The following is a 21767-nucleotide window of genomic DNA, read 5'->3' as shown; positions in this document are numbered from 1 at the left end:
GAACGCCTACTGAAGAAACTGTGGAGTCATGGGGTGGAAGGGGACGTGCACAGATGGATCAAAAATTGGCTGGCGGACAGGAAGCAGAGGGTAGGAGTAAAGGGGCACTACTCTGACTGGATAGAGGTCACGAGTGGTGTTCCGCAAGGGTCAGTGCTGGGACCGCTGCTGTTCAATATATTTATTAATGATCTGGAAACGGGGACGAAGTGTGAAGTTATAAAGTTTGCGGATGACACAAAACTCTCCAGCAGGGTCAGAACAGTTGAGGAATGCAAAGAACTGCAGAGTGACCTGAACAAACTGAGTGAGTGGGCAAAAAGATGGCAGATGAGCTTCAATGTGGAGAAATGTAAGGTCTTGCACATAGGGAAGGGGAACTCCATGTACAGCTATACGATGGGAGGGAAGATACTGGGGGAAGGCAACCAAGAAAAAGATCTGGGGGTATTGGTGGATAACACAATGAAGCCGGCGGCGAAATGTGCAGCGGCCTCAAAGAAGGCGAACAGAATGTTGGGCATTATCAAAAAAGGTATCACTACCAGAACGAAGGAAGTTATCCTGCCACTGTATCGAGCAATGGTGCGCCCACATCTAGAATACTGCGTCCAATACTGGTCGCCATACCTCAAGAAGGACATGGCAATACTCGAGAGGGTCCAGAGGAGAGCAACGAGGATGATAAAGGGCATGGAGAACCTTTCATATGCCGAACAGTTGGACAAGCTGGGGCTCTTTACCCTGGAAAAGCGGAGACTGAGAGGGGACATGATAGAGACTTATAAAATCATGAAAGGCATAGAGAAGGTGGAGAGGGACAGATTCTTTAGACTAGCGAGGACAACAAAAACAAGAGGTCATTCAGAAAAACTGAGATGAGACAGATTCATAACGAATGCAAGGAAGTTCTTCTTCACTCAACGGGTGGTAGACACTTGGAACGCGCTTCCCGGGAGAGGTGCTAAGACAGAGTATAATTCTGGGGTTCAAAAAGGGACTGGATGACTTAGTGAAGGGGATAACAGGGTACAGATAGAGGTTTACCTTACAGGACATTAAGCGAACAGGGTATGGACGTTTTAGGTTAGGTAGGGAACACTTACAGGTCATGGACCTGGGGGGCCGCTGTGGGAGCGGACTGCCGGGCACGATGGACCCCTGGTCTGACCCGGCAGAGGCAATGCTTATGTTCTTATGTGTTCTGTGTGACCATACCAGTGTTAAAGTATTGATATTTATACGTGTGTTTGTGTTCTTACAGATATGTCTTTTTCTAAGCCGAGCTGCAGCAACAAACGATCAATTGAAGATGAACATAGAATTTTCAACAAGAAATGGGAATTACAGTACTTTTGTTGTGAGAATGGTAATCGTTTGTTATGTCTTATTTGTAAACAGTCCTTAGCCGCCCCAAAGGAGTACAATTTAAGGCGCCATTTCATACTGTTCATGGAGAGAAGTATGAATCTGTGCAAAGGACGCTACGGGAGGATAAACTTAAGAAACTGAAAGTTGATTTAGTGCGGATGATACAAAGTTATTCAGAGTAGTGAGGACACAGAAGGATTGCGAAGACCTACAAAGAGACATAAATACGCTCAAGGAATGGGCCGTAAAAAGGCAAATGAGGTTCAATGTGAATAAGTGCATGTCGGTAACAAAAATCATATGCACGAATATAGGATGTCCGGAGCTATACTCGGAGAGAGCCCCCAGGAAAGAGACTTGGGAGTACTTGTAGACAAGTTAATGAAACCGTTCACGCAATGTGTGGCAGTGGCAAAAAGGGGAAACAGAATGCTAGGAATGATTAAGAAGGGGATCACAAACATATCTGAAAAGGATATCATCCCGTTATACCGGGCCATGGTATGCCCCCACCTGGAATACATTGTAATAAAGAAAAATCACTCTATAGACCTGTTCAAAGAGCTATATGAATGATATAACTGAGTTCACAAAAACTTGCTCAGAATCATGGAGGGGAAAACTGGGGCGAACCCCAGAAAAAACCACCTCACAGCCCAATCATCGCATGGAGAGTAAACAAAACATTATATCATCTCATACACATTTTATGTTGTGAAAAACCACTAATGTTGAACAAATTGTTTACTGGGCATACGTCAAAACAAACTTTAAAAAAGAGGCTTAGCAAACTAAGCTGCAAGTTAAGTTTGCTAAGTCTCTTTTTTAAAGTTTGTTTTGACGTATGCCCAGTAAACAATTTGTTCAACGTTAGTGGTTTTTCATAACATAAAATGTGTATGAGATGATATAACGTTTTGTTTACTCTCCATGCGATGATTGGGCTGTGAGGTGGTTTTTTTCTGGGGTTCGCCCCAGTTTTCCCCTCCATGATTCTGAGCAAGTTTTTGTGAACTCAGTTATATCATTCATATAGCTCTTTGAACAGGTCTATAGAGTGATTTTTCTTTATTACAACATATGCACTTTATCACTCTTGTTACATTGGTTGTAACTCGTCCCCTCTTTATATTTTCCCCACCTGGAATACGGCATCCAACATTGGTCACCGTACATGAAAAAGGACATAGTACTACTCGAAAGAGTCCAGAGAAGAACAACAAAAATGGTTAAGGGACTGGGGGAGTTGCCGTACAACGAGAGGCTAGAGAAACTGGGCCTCTTCTCTCTTGAGAAGAGAAGACTGAGAAGGGACATGATCGAAGAATTCAAGACATTGAAGGGAATTGACTTAGTAGAGAAAGAGAGACTGTTCACCCTCTCCAAGCTGAAGAGAATGATAGGGCACTCGCTAAAGTTAGAAGGGAAAAGATTCCGTACAAACGTAAGGAAGTTCTTCTTCACCCAGAGAGTGGTAGAAATCTGGAACGCTCTTCCGGAGGCTGTTATAGGGGAAAGCACCCTTCAGGGATTCAAGACAAGGTTGGATAAGTTCCTACTGGAACAGAACATATGCATGTAAGGCTAGACTCAAATAGGGCACTGGTCTTTGACCTAAGGGCCGCCACGTGAGTGGACTGCTGGGCACGATGGACCACTGGTCTGACCCAGCAGCAGCAATTCTTATGTTCTTATGCTTGATCCAATTCTCTGGTCACCCAGTCAGAGAATTCAATCAGATTCATTTGGCACAATTTACCTTTAGTAAACCCATGTTCCCTCGGATCTTATAATCCATTAGATTCTAAGAATTTCACTATCCTTTCCATTATTTTTCCAATAACTGAAGTGAGGCTTACCAGCCTGTAGTTTCCCGCTTCATCTCTGCAACCACTTTTGTGAAGAGGGACCACATCCGCTCTTCTCCAGTCCTGTGGAACCTCTCCCCTCTCTAAAGATTTATTGAACAATTCTTTAAGAGGACCCGCCAGAACCTCTTGGAGCTCCCTCAGTATCCTGGGATGGTTCCTGACTGGTCCCATAACTTTGTCCACCTTCATTTTTTCAAATTGTTCATGAATACTTTCTTCTGTGAACGGTGTGGTATCCACGCCATTCTCGGGTGTAACTTTGCTAACCAATCGCAGGCCTTCTCCATGTTTTTCTTCTGTGAATACTGAACAGTAGTATTTGTTTAGCTCGCTTGCTTTGTCCTCATCCCTCTCCACATAGCGGTTCATAACTTCTTTCAGTCTCGTAATTCCATTTTTTGTCTTTCTCCTTTCACTAATATACCTGAAAAAATTTTTGTCTCCCTTTTTTATATTTATAGCCATAAGAAAATAAGAATAGCCTCACTGGATCAGACCAATGGTCCATCAAGCCCAGTAGCTCATTCCCACAGTGGCCAATCCAGGTCATCAGTACCTGGCCAAAACCCAAGGTGTAGCAATATTCCATGCTACCGATACAGGGCCAGCAGTGGCTTCCCCTGTGTCTTGCTCAATAACAGACTATGGACTTTTCCTCCAGGAATTTGTCCAAAGCTTTCTTAAAACCAGCTACATTATCCGATCTTACCACATCCTCTGGCAACGCGTTCCAGAGCTTAACTATTCTTTGAGTGAAAAAAATTTCATCCAAATGGTTTTAAATGTATTTCCCTGTAACTTAACTGAGTGTCCTCCTAGTCTTTGTAATTTTTGACGGAGTGAAAAATCAATCCACTTGTACCCATTCTACTCCACTCAGGATTTTGTAGACTTCATTCATATCTCCTCTCAGCCATCTCTTTTCCAAACTGAAGAGCCCTAACCATTTTAGTCTTTCCTCATACGAGAGGAGTTCCATCCACTTTACCATCTTGGTTGCTCATCTTTGAACCTTTTCTATCGCCACTATATCTTTCTTGAGATAAGAAGACCAGAATTGAACGCAATACTCCAAATGAGGTTGCACCATGGAGCGATACAAGGACATAATAGTCTTAGTCTTGTTAACCATCCCTTTTTTAATAATTCCTAGCATCCTATTTACTTTTTTGGCCGCCGCCACACATTGGGCGGAAGATTTCATTGTATTGTCTACGATGACACCCAGATCCTTTTCATGGGCGCTAATCCCCAAGATGGACCCTAACATCCAGTAACTGTGATTCAGGTTATTCTTCCCAATGTGCATCACTTTGCATTTGTCCACATTAAATTTTATCTGCCATTTGGACGCCCAGTCTTCTAATTTCCTAAGGTCCGCCTGTAATTTTTCACAATATGCTTGCGTTTTAACAACTTTGAACAGTTTAGTGTCATCTGCAAATTTAATCACCTCACTCGTCGTTCCAATTTCCAGATCATTTATAAATAAGTTAAATAGCATCAGTTCCAGTACAGACCCCTGTGTTACTCCACTGTTTACTCTCCTTCATTGAAAAAAATTATCATTTAACCCTACCCTCTGTTTTCTATCTGATAGCCAATTCCTAATCCACAACTGACCGTTGCCACCTATCCCATGACACTTTAATTTTCTCAGGAGCCTCTCAGGAGGAACTTTATCAAAAGCTTTCTGAGAATCTAGATATTCTATATCAACCGGCTCACCTTTATCCACATGTTTATTCACACCTTCAAAGAAGTCAAGCAAATTTGTGAGGCAAGATCTCCTTTGGCTGAACCCATGTTGACTCCGTCTCATTAAATCATGTTTGTCTATGTGTTCCACAATTTTATTTTTTATAATCGTTTCTACCATTTTGCCTGGCACTGAAGTGAGGCTTACTGGTCTGTAATTTCCCGGATTTCCCCTGGAGCCCTTTTTAAAAATCATCATAACATTGGCTACCCTCCAATCTTCAGGTACTATAGACGATTTTAGCAACAGGTTACAGGTCACTAACAGCAGGTCAGCAATTTCATTTTTTAGTTCTTTTAATACCCTGGTATGTATACCATCCGGTCATGGCGATTTATCACTTTTTAATTTGTCGATTTGGCTTAGTACATCTTCCAGATTTACCGAGATTTCTTTCAGTTCCTCTGCATCATCATCCTTGAAAACTATTTCTGGTTCAGGTAAATCTCTTACATCTTCTTCCATAAAGACCAAAGCAAAGAATTCATTCAGTCTTTCCGCTATGGCCTTATCCTCCCTGAGTGCCCCTTTCACTCCTTGATTATCCAACGGTCCCACAGATTCCCTCACAGGTTTTCTGCTTCTGATGTACCTAAAAAAATTGCTAAGAGTTTTTGCCTCATCTGCAAGTTTCTCTTCATATTCTTTCTTAGCTGTCTTTATCAATGCTTTGCATCTAACTTGCCAGTGTATGTGTTTCTTCTTATTTTCTTAATTCGGATCTTTTTTCCATTCTTTAAAGGATGTTTTTTTGGCTCTTATAGCCTCTTTCATTTTACCTTTAAACCACATCGGCTCTCATTTCCTCTTCTTTCCACCTTTGCTGATACATGGAATGCATCTGGTCTGGGCTTCCACGACGGTATTTTTAAATAACATCCATAAGAACATAAGAAGTTGCCTCCGCTGAGTCAGACCAGAGGTTCATTGCGCCCAGCGGTCCGCTCCCGCGGTGGCCCATCAGGCCCATTGCCTGAGCAGTGGTCCTAGACTATTTTTCTAATCTATCTCTACTCCTATCCCTATCCTTAATTCTTATCTGTACCCCTCAATTCCCTTGTTCTCTAGGAACCTATCCAAACCTTCTTTGAAGCCATGTAACTTGTTCTGGCCTATCACAGCTTCTGGAAGTGCGTTCCACATATCCATCACCCTCTGGGTGAAAAAGTACTTCCTAGCGTTTGTTCTAAACCTGTCCCCTTTCAATTTCCCTTGTACTTGTGCTTCCCCATAATCTGAAAAATCTGAACCCTGTCCACTTTTTCTGTGCCCTTCAGGATCTTGAAGGTTTCTATCATGTCTCCTCTAAGTCTCCGCTTCTCAAGGGAGAATAGCCCCAGCTTTTTTAGCCTGTCAGTATATGAGAGGTTTTCCATACCCTTTATCAGTTTAGTTGCTCTTCTCTGGACTCCCTCGAGTACTGCCATGTCTTTCTTGAGGTGTGGTGACCAATACTGGACACAGTACTCCAGATGTGGGCGCACCATTGCGCGATAAAGTGGCAGGATGACTTCCTTTGTCCTGGCCGTGATGCCCTTCTTAATGATTCCAAGCATTTTGTTTGCTTTCCTTGAGGCTGTGGCGCATTGTGCCGATGCCTTCAGTGTTGTATCCACCATTACTCCCAGGTCTCTTTCAAGGTTACTTACCCCCAGCAGTGATCCCCCCATTTTGTAGCTGAACATCGGGTTCTTTTTTCCTACATGCATGACCTTACACTTCCCTATGTTAAAACTCATTTGCCACTTATTGGCCCACTCTTCCAGTGTCGTCAGATCCTTTTGGAGATTTTCACAGTCTTCCGTTGTTTCAACCCTGCTGTATAGTTTGGTGTCGTCTGCAAATTTAATGACCTCGCATTTTGTTCCCGCCTCCAGGTCATTTATAATATATTGAAAAGGAGCGGTCCCAACACCGACCCCTGCGGCACCCTACTCGTGACCCATTTCCAATCTGAATAATGACCCTTCACTCCAACCCTCTGTTTTCTGACTGCCAGCCAGTTTTTGATCCATCGGTGGACCTCCCCTTGTACCCCGTGGTTCCATAGTTTCTTAAGCAGTCTTTCGTGTGGTACCTTGTCGAAGGCCTTTTGGAAGTCAAGGTAAATGATATCTGTCAGTTTGAAAGTGGCCCCCACAATATTAAGTGGTAGGGGTTAAGTGAAAGGCGTACTGACAAACGCCAGGTCCCAGGTTCAGTTCCTTCACAGAAGTTTCATTAGGGATAGAATCAAATAAGAAGCACAGCCAGGGGTGATTATATAAAGAATATATTATAGAAATAGTCTTACAGAAAAGTAATATTTATAAGCATTACAATTAAGCAGAGAGCATTACACTTAAGCAGAGAGCAAGCAATCTCACTGCCTTACAGAGGTCAGAGGTAGAGAGGGACATAGAAGGTTGCAGTTCTAGGAAGCTTCGTGTTTCATAGATAAAGGGCAGGATAGACAGAGAGAGGGAGAGCCAAGACAGAACCAGAGTGCTCCTGATAGTTCCATAGAAAAAGAGAGAGAGCTGTGTGTTGCAGAGAGCAGGCTTTTATACCTTGGCTCAATATAGAAACCTGTATGCCCCAGTATCTTTCTGTTTAGAATTTGTAAACTGTTTGAAACAATGGTTAATTTAATTAACAAAGGAGGGTGAGAAACCTGATGGGATTAAGTCTCTGGCTTGATCTGTGGACCCTTGTCCTAAGCACCCTCTTAATCAGACATTAACACCTTTTAGCTAGCCATGATTCAATCAGGGCTACTTGAAACTTAAAATATATCAATCAGGGCTACTTAAAACAGTTTCCCTGCACTAAGGGTCTATCTGCCTTCCCATGCCAGGGTCAGATTGATATAATCTCCCAGAGGCCTCTAGGCTGACATCTCCCATAATTTTTTTATTTTTATTTTTATTCTTTGAAATGAGGGCAAGCTTGTGGTACCCTCGCTTACCTCCAACAGTACGTCCCCTGTCTTGCAGAATCTCCAAGCTATGAAGATAGGTTGTAAACAGTTCCCATTACGAGTTCAAACCTCTGTCTTAGGTCGTATAGGCCATAATCTGGGCGGGGATCCCAGTATGCCCATATCTTACCCGTCGTTGAGCGAGTGAACGTTACATAAGGGATGCAGGAAGCTTTTTCAGGAGGTTCAGGTATAAAGGTACCAAGATGTCATAAGAGAGAGTATCTAAGTATGGGATATGGGATAATATTATATCTGACCCTGGTAATGGTAATGCAATAGGCCATGCCAAATTAAAACCAAATTAGAACCAAATTAGCAAGTGTCAGAAAAGATACTGGAAATACATGTATAACTGCCTTAAAAGTTAGAAGGAACCTTGTGAGATAAAGAAAAGTACATGTGTTTCACTTTACAGCAAAGAAAAATCATAATAATACATAACAAAATTTGTACAATAATTAAGATAATGATAGGGTGAATTAAAACATTAAATACGTGGTTTGCAGTGGGCGAATACCCAAAGAAAAGTTCCCAAACTGAGACATGAGCGTCTCTTATTAAATTTTGTGCAATCTGTCCATTTTAAAAAGTGATAGTATGAATCACTTCTTTGGAAGTTTTCTTAAGTTGTTTAATGTAAGTATGGAGTTCAGTAAAGTTCAGCAGCTTGTGGAATGTCTCATTCCCCATTCCAAGAGGTAGTGGATGTACAGCATAAGAAATAGAGTCTGGAATGTCCATAGAATAGGTTAAATAGGTTAAATTGTACAGCAAAGCGTTCTTAGGAAGGTGGCTATATCCGATGAACAGGAAACATTGTGTACAGCATGTGTGGAAAAGTCTTTGCAGTCAGGGTGCAGGAAGATGAATTAGTCCAGTAGGAACCGGCATTCTCTTTAAACTGGTGAGGTTCACACTTGAAATGAAAGGATGTTTGCACAGGATCTGATGTTTGCACAGGATCAGTCAAGTCACTGGAAACTGGTGGTGTTCGCCCTTGAGATGAAATGATGTCTGTGCATACCGGGAGGGATTTGAAAAGAGTCCCGATATCATTCAGCAGCTGTACTCCAGTGTGATCCAAATAAGAGATAGAAAATGGAAGAGAAAACATGTTGCCTGTACTGAATGTAGAGAGAGAGAAACCAGGTTGCCTGTACTGAATGCATAGAGAGAGAGAGAGAGAGACTAGTTGCCTGTACTGAATGTGGCAACATGTAGTTATGGCAAAAGACAGACAATAATCAGGTACTTAAGGTTCTTAATCAGACATTCCAAAAAGATATGTTTTTGTGTGCTGCATATAACTTATGGCAATTCAGAGAAACCATAATTCTGTACTGAATGTATATATAAAAAAAATTATGTCAGAGAAACCATAATTCTGTACTGAATGTATATATAAAAAAAATTATGTCAGAAATGTGTACTGAATCTAATGAGGAGCATAGAATAAACATGGTATAGATATAGAATAAAACATTTTCTTAAAAAGATAACCCCTAACTAAGCTACATTTATGCAAATTATAGGGAAAAAGAACATTGCGCAATTGGGCTAGTTAAAAAAAATTGGGGAAAAGAGCTCTAGAAATGGCCAATGTTATGTATCCTGGGGTACCCCCTAAACTAAAACAAATAGACAAAAGACAGACCACATAGCACAGACAACATAAAACACAAATTTTGAGGCGTCGGCATTATTCTTCCATCTGTCAAGTGTTCAGGGCTGAATTTAATTCTGCAAATAAACACATTGTTATAGAAAAACACAGCAAAGATGAACACCTGAGTGCACCATCTCATATTCAGAAAAGGCATAAAGCTAATATCTTCTTTGGAACATCTTTATCTCTGCAGTGATAAAGAGGAACCTTGGAAAACACTAGAAATATCTTTGTGCCAAAATTGGTCTGGGATGGCTATATCCGAACTGCTGCTAGGAAAAAGAAAAAAAAATTTTAAATTAGCAGCAACCTCAAGGTCACTTAGAGCAAACTTTGTCCATGTTCCATTCAGGCCGACCTGGACCACATGTCTGCCACCTGGGTCCCACTGCACTCGGAGGAGTGGGCACTGCGGTGCAGAAGTCAGGTGCAGGCTAGATTTGTCTTCTTTTGTCTGCACTGTTGTGTCCTGGCATTCAGAGGCAAGGGGCAAATTCCGAAAATCATTAGTCATGTCTAGGACAGAGAAAAATGCACATTTAGGGTTAAATGTCACAGTCATTTCAGAGTGAGAGGCTGCCACTGGTACTACGGGCTTTGAAGTCTTAGTTAGGGCCTGAGAGTGTATAGTGAGCCTAACAGAGCCCTCTGAATTAGCAAATGACCCAGTTGGAGAGCCACATGCTAAAGAGATAGGTCCACTCAGACCTCTCTCCTCCTTCTTAGGCACCAGTTCTGTTGCTGGAGGAAGTACTGGTTGCTGTGTTTGTGGTGCAGGATCTTTGCCCTCAAACAAAATTTCTGTGTACCTTTTCCCACAATCTTGTGCCCAAACTGAAAGATCTGTAGCCTCTGAGTGAGTTACACTACGATCATGCTTCTGCACTGGCATGCTACACAGTGTGGCTAACTGCACAGGAATAACCTTGTGAACCAAAGGTTTAGAAGCATTAGGAATTCCTGTACCTAATACAAGACCAGCCACCGCAACAATTTCTTTGCCTGTATTCTCACTCGTGCTGGCAGTAGTTTTTACAATGTCTTTCATTTGTTCCTTTTGTGGAATAGACACACACTTTGAAGCTTTGTCATTTAGACCCTGAATCTCACAAATTTCCATATTTTTCTGATCTCCAGTAGGAGGCGCTCTATCTGTGAAACTGATTCTAGCCCCTGTATCAATCAATTTTAATTTATCCTGACCCTCTATGGTAGTATTAACCTTGGGGCTTTCGGAAGTGTCCAAAATCAAAGGTGCAACATACCTCAAGCTGAATTCTGAGTCTGACTTCTTTCCCTTATCCTGTGTCTCCAAAAGTGAGTCCACAGGTAAGTGAAAGGAGTCTGGCTGGGCTGTGAAGGCCTGAGTCACCTTGGCATTCGGACACAGAGAGTCAGGACATCCCTATGCACTAACAGTGTTTTTCCTGGCTGTCAAATCACTTTTTACCCTGTCCAATTCTATCTGCATTGTGTGACGATCCTGTTCCCATTTCATTTTCTCTTTTTCTAATGCTTCTGTCTGTGCTCTGAGTTCATGGAAAGGAATGTAAGTAGAGGCATTTCTGTAACTACCTCTGACATGCCCTCTATTTCCTGTGTGTGGTGTTTTCTTGTATTGGGGTGCTCCCTCAGCACGCCACCTTCTAGCTTCTGAGACTGAAATAATTTGAGCTGGCTGGGTCTTCCACACAGACCCAATCCTGAGCAGTAAAGTGTCAAAAGGCGTAGTTTTAGGGTCCTCCGAGAACAACAGAAGGTGTTTAGTAATCTCGGGAGATAATAATTCTAATAGGAATTCTTTATGTTCTTTCTGGCCATAATCTGAGGAAATGGGCCAATGTTCATGTTCGTTAAGTACCGCGTTGATTACCCACACTCTATATGCAAACTGCTCTGGTGTATCACTTGGCAGGGGTGAAAGAGTTCTAAGTACTTGCAAAGAGGTGCAGCGAAATAGTTGTTCGATGCCCATCTTTACAAATTGGTATGGATGAACAAGAGATCCAAATTTATAATAATGTGGACCCAAGGCTAGGTGCATAAGCTTATCAAAATCTGCATTGTTCCTTTTGTATTTCCCTAGACCCCAGTGAATCAGTATGTCAGTAGCCCATTTGCACCATTCATTTATGTTAAAAGGCATAGGGCCCACTTTCTCCACTATTCTTTCAATGTCACTATCTTTCATATGTCCCTGCAGCACTACAGTTACTGGAGCTGTGTCACTTATAGGGGTACTATTGGTATTGCTCTGGCCTGGTAATGAATTTTCCTCACTTTCGTTTGTCGGGTCTTCTTCCTGTTCTACATCTGTAGCTAGTTTACCTTTTCGCTGGCCTGCTACAAAAACAGTGTTTTGTTTTTCAATAAACTGACTACATGGATTATAGGGTGAATGATAGGGTGAATGTTGCACTGGTGCAGACGGCAGAATCTGTGAGGAGACAGCATTAACCTGTCCCGGTGAGGCACATTTTGACTTTAAATACTTTAATTCTGCCTTGGCCTCTTCTAATTGTTCATTTACAGTTAAAAAGGTATTTGTGGCCTGAACAATTTGGGTTCTTAGCATGGATATATTAATTTGTGCCTCATCTAAGTCTTTGGACAGCTGATGGCACTGAGTGTTCAAGTCAGTATTATCTTGTCTTAGGCTAATAAGTCCTCTACATAAGCCCTGAATGAAAAGGCATTTGCGTTTATCTGTTTTCTTTCTAAACTCCTGAGAATGAGAAACCATTTGTTTCTGAATATCGTGCCATGTGTTTTCTGGAAAATTACCCTCATATGGACCCCCTTTCTTGTCAAAATATTTGTGTACAATATCTGTGAGTTCTTGAAAATCAAAAGGGTTCATATTTGAGGCTGCAGAAGTCTGCCTTGGTTCGTGGGCCTTGCTCATATATTTCATGAGAGAGAATGGGCTTCTAAATGTCCCTGTCTGTGTGTAGCCTTTGAGATTGAAATGCTCCCACTTATGAAGGAGGGAGACTTTAGTTAATAGGTAGAAAATCGAGGTAAAGCGTGTTAGGCAAGAGTCATTGGCATAAATAATACACTTATGCCCACACTTGCCCACACTGGTTACTACCTGAAATTTACAGGCAGAAGTTTAGCAGGATAAAATATAGAAGAGCAGAGGTGTCAGCTGCCAGTTCCAGTCCAGTGTGTACTGGGCCTTTCACCAGGGCAGAGACTGACAAGAAATAGAATTAAAAGCACAAGGTAAAAAAAAAAAAATTTAAAGTTAGTACAGATGTGGCGTGTCTTAATTGAGTGACTGTTTTCACTTTGAACCCTGCTTTTCTTCAGAGCAGCTCATACATGCAACACCCTAGCAAGCATATCAAATCATACAATGCAAACTGGCACAGGTAAACTACAAAGACTTTTGATAGTAAAATCTCACCAAATATAAAACCCAAAATATTACTGAAACTTTTCACAATTGTGTCATCCAGTCTAAAACAATTTAAGGGTTCCAAAAGGACTTTTGATTTCTATCTCACTCTGTCTATCAATCAAAAATTGAAATAAAATCTCACCAAGTATAAAACCCCACAATATTACTGGAACTTTTCAACAGTGTGTCATCCAGTCTAACGTACAATCAATCTAAGGGTTTTCCAAGGACTTTTGATTTCTATCTCACTCTGTAATCCTATTGCACAGTGCATAAAAAAAAAACTTAAATTCTACTTACCCAGATGAAATCATCAGGAAGGACCGAGACAGAGCCCCCAAAATGTCAGTTTGAAAGTGGCCCCCACAATATTAAGTGGTAGGGGTTAAGTGAAAGGCGTACTGACAAACGCCAGGTCCCAGGTTCAGTTCCTTCACAGAAGTTTCATTAGGGATAGAATCAAATAAGAAGCACAGCCAGGGGTGATTATATAAAGAATATATTATAGAAATAGTCTTACAGAAAAGTAATATTTATAAGCATTACAATTAAGCAGAGAGCATTACACTTAAGCAGAGAGCAAGCAATCTCACTGCCTTACAGAGGTCAGAGGTAGAGAGGGACATAGAAGGTTGCAGTTCTAGGAAGCTTCGTGTTTCATAGATAAAGGGCAGGATAGACAGAGAGAGGGAGAGCCAAGACAGAACCAGAGTGCTCCTGATAGTTCCATAGAAAAAGAGAGAGAGCTGTGTGTTGCAGAGAGCAGGCTTTTATACCTTGGCTCAATATAGAAACCTGTATGCCCCAGTATCTTTCTGTTTAGAATTTGTAAACTGTTTGAAACAATGGTTAATTTAATTAACAAAGGAGGGTGAGAAACCTGATGGGATTAAGTCTCTGGCTTGATCTGTGGACCCTTGTCCTAAGCACCCTCTTAATCAGACATTAACACCTTTTAGCTAGCCATGATTCAATCAGGGCTACTTGAAACTTAAAATATATCAATCAGGGCTACTTAAAACAGTTTCCCTGCACTAAGGGTCTATCTGCCTTCCCATGCCAGGGTCAGATTGATATAATCTCCCAGAGGCCTCTAGGCTGACAATATCTATGGATTCCCCTTTATCCACCTGTCTGTTCACCCCTTCAAAGAAGTGTAATAGGTTAGTGAGGCATGACCTACCCTTGCAGAAGCCATGCTGACATGATTTAAGCTGTCCATTGGCTTCGATGTGTTCACAGATGCTGTCCTTGATCAGCGCTTCCATCATCTTTCCCGGGACCGAGGTCAAGCTCACCGGCCTGTAGTTTCCCGGGTCGCCCCTCGAACCCTTCTTGAAGATTGGCGTGACATTTGCTATTTTCCAGTCCTCTGGGATCTCTCCAGTTTTTAAGGATAGGTTGCATATTTGTCAAAGTGGCTCTGCTATTTCGTTCCTCAGTTCCTTGAGTACCCTTGGGTGAAAGCCGTCTGGACCTGGTGATTTGTCACTCTTTAGCCTGTCTATCTGCCTGAGGACATCCTCTTGGCTTACCTCTAGTTGGGCCAGCTTATCTTCCTGATCACCATTTACGATCTCTTCTGGCTCCGGAATGTTGGATGTGTACTCTCTCGTGAAGACTGACGTGAAGAACTCATTTAACTTGTCAGCCATCTCTTTTTCCACGCCTGGATTACAGTCTTAACCTTTGCAACCGATCCTTTTAACTTCTTTTTAACCATTTTCCTAATTTTATCATAATCACCCTTTCAAAAATTAAATGCCCATACAGTAACGTGGAGGGGCATAATCAAAAGATACGTCTAAGTCCGTTTTGGGCTTAAGTTGCTAGTCAGCCAAAGTCGGACATGGGAAAAGGTCCATTTTTGAAAACTACGTCCAACATATTTTTTTCTTGAAAATTGTCTAAGTATATGTCCAGCCGTCTGATCGTCCAGACCGCTAAGTCATCCATCTTTATACCCCATTTTCGTCCAAAAATTCATCCAAGTCAAAAATGCCTAGAAAAAGACCTATTGGACGTGGGCGGGGTCAGCAAAGTGATGGACACCCAAACATTGCACCAGAGTAGTGGGGTACCTTACAGGGCACTTCTGTGAACTTCACAAAAAGGGTGGCACATACACATCTCACCACAACAACTCTATAGGTCATGGTGAGCCCCCCCCAAAACACCCCCCAGAACTGACTAGACCCATCTGTCTATTACCCCAATAGCCCTTATGGCTGCAGGTGCCACTTATATTGCAGTACATAAGGGTTTGGGGGGTGCACATGTTTCACCATGCATGCAGTGGTTAGAGTGGCTTATGGGCCTGGGTCCTCCTCTCCATGGTTCACTACCCCACCCCCCCAGACCACTTAAGCCACCTCTGTGCAGCTCTACTAGGCTTTTCTATGCCAGGCTGCCAGTTGCTGATGTTCTGGAGGCAAATGTGTAAAGTTGTTATTACAATTTTTATGGTAGTGGGGGGGGGGGGGGGTCAGTGATCACTGGGGGAGTGTGTAGGGGTCTGTACTTTGTTCCTACAGTGGTTATCTTGTCACTTTGGATACCTTCTTGTGACTTAGACCTGGTTTTAGATGGCCTAAGTCACAATGTCCAAGTTCCGTCTAGCACTGTTGTAAACTTTCGGTTATACATGCAGTACGACTAAGTCTAGGACAGCCCATGGCCTGCCCAAATCTCGCCCTCACCACTCTTCCTAAAACACCCCTTTTATTTTTGGGCATACTGTAGCACTATGAAGGCCTAAGTCATTTTTAGATACGTCTAAAACCCGGTTCGATTATTGGCACTTGGACGACTTGTCTCACTGATCATGTAAATGCCGATTTAGGCCAGTTTTTAGACGTATTTCCATTTCGATTATGAGCCCCATAGTGCCTGAATTTCTCAGCTAGGATTCTTTTTCCTGCCATGGTAAGGTGCAGCCCATCATTACAATACAGTCTCTCTTGTTTTTCCATGTATTGCCCCATGTTCCTGTGTACCTAAAGCCTTGTTTAATATCAGCCTATCTCTTAAATTCAATAAATGTGAGGAAAGATTTGTTATACTGAAGTCAAAAAGTATAAATATGTGACTAAAGTCACCATAAATGATGTTTTCATGAATTCTCTTAGAGCATACAATTTGTAATACAATAGTCTAAACCCTATCCTTTTATGTGACTAAGATAAAAAAGTGACAGGAGTTAAAATATGTAACTTTTGTAGTCATTCTCAATATTTTGAATCTGCTACTTTTAGTTATCTTTTCCTATAGATGGTCACATATTTCTGGATGTTTCATGCAGTCAGGGCTTAATTACTGGGGCAAATGCCTGAAACACAGTTCCACCACTTCTTGACAGTCTGCAGAGCTAGAGAAGCATGAAGGAAACAGACTATGGGCTCCTTTTAAGAAGGCGCATTAGGGCCTTAAACACGCGGAATAGCGCTTGTGCTAGCTGCTACCACCTCCTCTTGAGCAGGTGGTAGTTTTTTGGCTAGTTTTTGGGCAGACTGGATGGGCCGTGGCCCTTATCTGCCGTCTATTTCTATGTTTCTATGTAATCCAGTGCGTGCTCTAAAAACACTAGTGCACCTTCGTAAAAGGAGCCCTATATCTGAATTCAAGAGGTCCTGGGATAGGCATGTGGGATCTCTCAGAGAGAAAAAGAGATCATGGTTACTGTGGATAGGCAGACTAGATGGGCCATTTGGCCTTTATCTGCCGTCATGTTTCTACAGCCTGCAGGGAAGAGGAAGGGAAAAACTGTGCCCAGAATAAAGCCAAGAACAGTCACTCTGCTCCATAATCCGGACCTTCTTCTTGTTGCTTCTACCCCAATTCCACCCCTCCCCTGTCTTCACAGTTCCACTTCCCCGTTGTCTGCAAATTAAACTCTGCATGCAGTACTCAGGTATGTAGGAAATCCTTTTTTTATGTTTCCTATGTAAATGTTTTATTTCCCTTCAAAATAAAAAGTTTCAAGTTGATTTTTAAAGCAATTTAACTGAAAGATATGGCTTCTAGCTGACTAAATCACTTTTCAGAGCTAACTGGTCCAGTTTTAGTGGCACTTAAGCAGTTAGGCGCTAACCAAGCATTTTTAGCAGCACTATCTAGAAAGCGGCTATTTTGAGGGTGTTTTGGGGGCAGCCTTCTTATTTAGAGAAATCCCTAAAAGCCTACTGTCCAGTTAGGTTGCTGAGGTCTAGGAACTCATCTCCTTTCATTGCCCCTCACCAGTGCTGCTAGGTTAGTGGTGACCAGAGAATGGGCATTTTAGTGGAAGTTGCCGGTAGAATTATGGGAAGAGCAATCATTAAACTACTTCATAAAGAAGTTAAAAACCTATCTTTTTGAGAAGACAGTAGGAAGGCACTAAAAATGGTAATAGCCATTCTCTCTTATTTTTTTGTGATAAAGGTATTTTATTGAATGTTTAAATTTTTTTTGTACACCACTGATATTATTGTGAAGGGTGGTATAATAAATGTATTAAACTATTAAACTTGGCTGGTTAAGTGCCAATATTCAAGGTCACTGCATATATAGGACTACAGAAATGTCAGTTCTATTTTTATGCTATGCCCCATAGCTGGTTAAGTGCTGAAAATCGTACTTAACCAGCTATGTATTAGTCTGCTCTGCAAATGCTGAAGCCCAGGCATGGCCTGGTATTGAATTTTTAGGCATAATGGTGGTGGCAGACAGCAAAATGCTGCCAGCTGAATATTGACCCCATGATTTTCTTGGATGCATTAGAGCTCAAAAATTTTATTAAAGAGGCATCCTGGGAAGGATGAGGCTTGATCTTCTTCAGTAAGAGCCAGAGGTGATTGATGGTGGGGACCAGGATTATGGCTGTAGTTGTGGGTGTTTTCTTCGTGTTGTACCCTATTACTCCTCTTGACATGGGCTGAATTTACTGGTATCCTCTTTTGGTATAATTGATTTTTGCTACTCTTTGTTGTTATAATAGTGAGTTTTCTTTAATTTGTTATTTGAAAATTTATTTTCAAAATGTAACAAAAAAAGGAAGAAGTTAAATGCATATGTAATCTCGAATCACTGGTTTTAGCCTTGTATTGTACCTCATTTTTAGTAATATGCATTTTACTACATTCATTTAAATGTCCTTCAAAATATTACTTGGAAGTTGGTTATCCAATCTGTTCCAGTAACTTTCAGTTGAGCTGAGTTATAGTTATGCTTACAGTAACCATAACACCGTTTTTCATGTGCTTCTTATATCCATTAGGCTAGAGAAGAAGACAAGAATCAGGATGGAAAAATGGATATTTTACATTTTAAATTAGAGCTTCCTTTGCAACCCACAGAGCAAGTACTGAGTGTGCAGCTTATTCTGACCTTTTCATACCAGCTACATGTGCGTATCCTCAGCAAAACTTTATAACTTATTGTTATTAGTGTATTTGTGTTAAACTTTTAGCTAAAGCACTGTAGAAAGCTTAGTATGAAAAATAATAGAAAAAAATCCTGAGCCTATATAACTTGTTTTTGTGGGGATATTTAAGCACCTCTAATTCTACAGCAGGATTATCTTTGTTGGGAGCCAGTCTAGTGGCTCAGCAGCTAATGCTTTTCTTGGGTTCTCTACCGAGATGTGGTGTGGACATATAATGCAGAAACATTTACTGTCTTTATGAGGAAGGAAGTGATTTATATTGGCAATATTGGCATGCATTGGTACTGCATTCCAGAGTTAGCCCAAGGAATATTACAGATGAAGGCTCATGGCTAGTTATGGCTAGTTATAATTGAACTGAAAGTCTCTAAAAGAGCAGGAAGGAACTGTGTGGCAAAAAGAAAAATACTCAAATTGCATTACGAGTAGAAAACTACTTATCCGAGTAGCAACACCTGTTGCCTGGGTAAGTAGCACTGACTGGAACATTATTTTGATAATTATTTGCAGACCACCCTCATACTATCCAGATAATGCCTGGCTGATATGGAGATGAAGTGAGGACAGAAATTTATATTATCCAGTTAGTGGTATTCAGTGCCAGGATCTGGACATCTTAGGATAGTTATCCCTATACTGTTTATTTTTATTTATTCACAATTTCTTGTACAATCCCACTTTATTCCGGGACCAATGGGTTATTTCTGTCTACCTGCCAGGACTTTGTAGGAAGCCTCAAATTTCAGAGACTTAAATCCCATCCCCTCTTACCTCAGCACTGGCCCTCTAGAAATCGGTTTTCCTTCCTACAAGCCAGGCTGAAGGAGCTTGTATTTTTGCTTGTGTTTTATTTCATGTGATTTCAGTGTTTGTGTTGTGGTACGAGGAAAAAATAGCCAAGGAGGCAAAAAACTTCAAGCCATTCTTTTGATATATTAAGGGGAAATGACCCGTAAAGGAAGCTGTGGGACCGTTGGATGATGATGGAATAAACGGAGTGCTAAAGGAGGACAAAGCCATCGCTGATAAACTGAACACATTTTTTGTGTCTGTATTTACCAAAGAGGATATACACAACATACCGGAACCCAACAGACTATATGCTGGAGCTGAAGACGAGAAACTGACAAGGATGACGGTCAGTCTAGAAGAAGTATGCAGGCAGATTGATAAGCTTAAGAGCGACAAATCCCCGGGACCGGATGGCATCCATCCTAGGGTCATTAAGGAACTGAAAGGGACAATAACTGAACTACTTCAACTAATAGCCAACCCGTCGATCAAATCGGGAAAGATTCCGGAAGACTAGAAGGTGGCGAATGTTACGCCAATCTTCAAAAAATTGGAATCGCTTTATAAAGTTATTCCTATTCCAGGGTTTGACAAACCTCAGCTTCCACATGAATCTTTGCTGGTGGAGTCAACCCTCAAAAAATCTGCAGGCTCTAGTGTGTATGCCTCTGTCCCTCCTGGCAGAGAGGGCAAGGCCATGGACAAATTTGGTAAACAACTTTACCAAAATGCTATATTGGCCAACCGTTCAGGTAACTATGCGTGCCACTTTTCAAAAGTATATTCCTGACCGCAAGCTTTCTGCTTTTCAACAATGCACTGCCAGTCTCTTGCAGCTCAGGAAGTTTATGGTCCGTTCCATCTATGACACTTTTGAACTGACATCCCGAGCTACTGCTATGTCTGTAGCGATGAGACGATTGGCATGGCTTCGTGTCTCAGACCTTGATGTGAACCACCAGGACTGCCTTGCCAATGCTCCCTGCCTGGGTGATGAGCTGTTTGGTGAATCTCTGGATACCACCACTCAGAAGCTTTCTGCCCATGAGACGAGGTGGGATACTTTATTGAAAAACAAAAAGAAACCCCCTCCTCCTCGTCCTTTTAGGCAGCAGACGTCGTATCAGAGGCGTTTTTCTGCTCGGCCAATTCAGCCTCATCCTCCTCAGCCTCAGAGGCAACGGCAGCAATAACAACAGGCTCGCCAACAACAGCTGCCTGCCATAAAGCCTGTTCCTCAGCCTAAACCGACTCAGCCCTTTTGACTCGCTTCTCCAGGGCATTGCCAGTCTTCCTCCCTCATGTCCTCTTCCACAGCCCATAGGAGGTCGACTAAACATTTTTCTGACTCGACGGGAAGTAATCACCACCGACCAGTAGGTGCTCTCTATCATAGCCCACGACTACTCCCTCAATTTTCAGACTCCTCCGCCGTTAGGCCTGCCAAAAGAGTCTGCTTCCAACAAGTCTCAGTCCCTCCTTCTCGCTCAAGAGGTTCAATCCCTCCTTCTTCTCAATGCCATCGAAGAAATTCCTCAAGATCAGCGAGGTCAGGGATTTTACTCCCGGTACTTTCTAGTTCCCAAAAAGACCGGAGACCTCAGACCAATCTTAGATCTCAGAGATCTCAACAAATGTTTGGTCAAGGAGAAGTTCAAAATGCTCTCTCTGGCCACCCTCTACCCTCTTCTCACTCAGGGCGACTGGCTATGCTCCCTCGATCTAAAAGAGGCTTACACACATATTCCTATCCATCTGACGTCCAGGCAATATCTGCGCTTTCTCATCAATCAAAATCATTATCAGTACAAGGTGCTACCCTTCGGTCTGGCCTCCTCTCCCAGGGTATTCACCAAGTGTCTGATTGTGGTAGCGGCCTATCTCCACTCTCACAATTTTCAAGTCTTCCCTTACTTGGACGACTGGCTGATCAAGGCTCATTCTCCTCAGGCGGTTCTGCTTGCCACCAACCAGACCATTCATTTCCTTCGACTGTTGAGTTTCGAAATCAATCTACCCAAGTCGCACCTCATTCCAACCCAGCGACTTCAATTCATTGGAGCCATTCTGGACACTGTTCTGATGAGGGCGTTTCTTCCATCCGACCGCCTTCAGACCATCCTTCATCTCTGTCGGCAGGTGTTTCAACAGATGACCATCTCTGCCAATCACATGATGGTGCTCTTGGGGCACATGGCTTCCACAGTACATGTCACCCCCTTCGCACGTCTCCACCTGTGTACTCCTCAATGGACCCTAGCGACTCAGTGGTCTCAAGCGACGGATCCTTGCTCACAACACATATCTGTGACCTCGTCTCTTCAACTGTCGCTTCTTTGGTGGTTGACATCTTCAAATCTATCCAGAGGTCTACTGTTCCATCTACCTCCTCATCACTTCGTGATCACCACGGATGCATCCCCTTATGCCTGGGGAGCTCACTTGAACGAATTCCAAACTCAGGGGTTTTGGACTGCCCAGGAAAAGAAACACTACATCAATTTCCTGGAACTACGAG

At 42.2% G+C, this 21767-nt stretch overlaps 1 protein-coding gene across 4 annotated transcripts in view; it reads left to right on the top strand.

Annotated features, from left to right (window-relative positions):
- TMEM231 (transmembrane protein 231) overlaps window positions 1-21767 on the top strand; it is a 177810-nt gene that overhangs the window by 49738 nt on the left and 106305 nt on the right. For 2 of the 4 annotated variants that reach the window (XM_033941480.1, XM_033941477.1), the window contains exons 3-4: window positions 1265-1369; window positions 18290-18418. In XM_033941480.1, the coding sequence (XP_033797371.1) occupies window positions 1265-1369; window positions 18290-18418 (234 nt within the window). The remainder of the gene's footprint in view (window positions 1-1264; window positions 1370-18289; window positions 18419-21767) is intronic. The other 2 variants (XM_033941481.1, XM_033941478.1) reach the window with 1 other exon arrangement.

Source organism: Geotrypetes seraphini, chromosome 4 (assembly GCF_902459505.1).
Source record: "Geotrypetes seraphini chromosome 4, aGeoSer1.1, whole genome shotgun sequence".
Lineage (NCBI taxonomy): Eukaryota > Metazoa > Chordata > Amphibia > Gymnophiona > Dermophiidae > Geotrypetes > Geotrypetes seraphini.
Note: the sequence above shows the minus strand (reverse complement) of the source record. Positions and strands in the feature narration are given on the sequence as shown.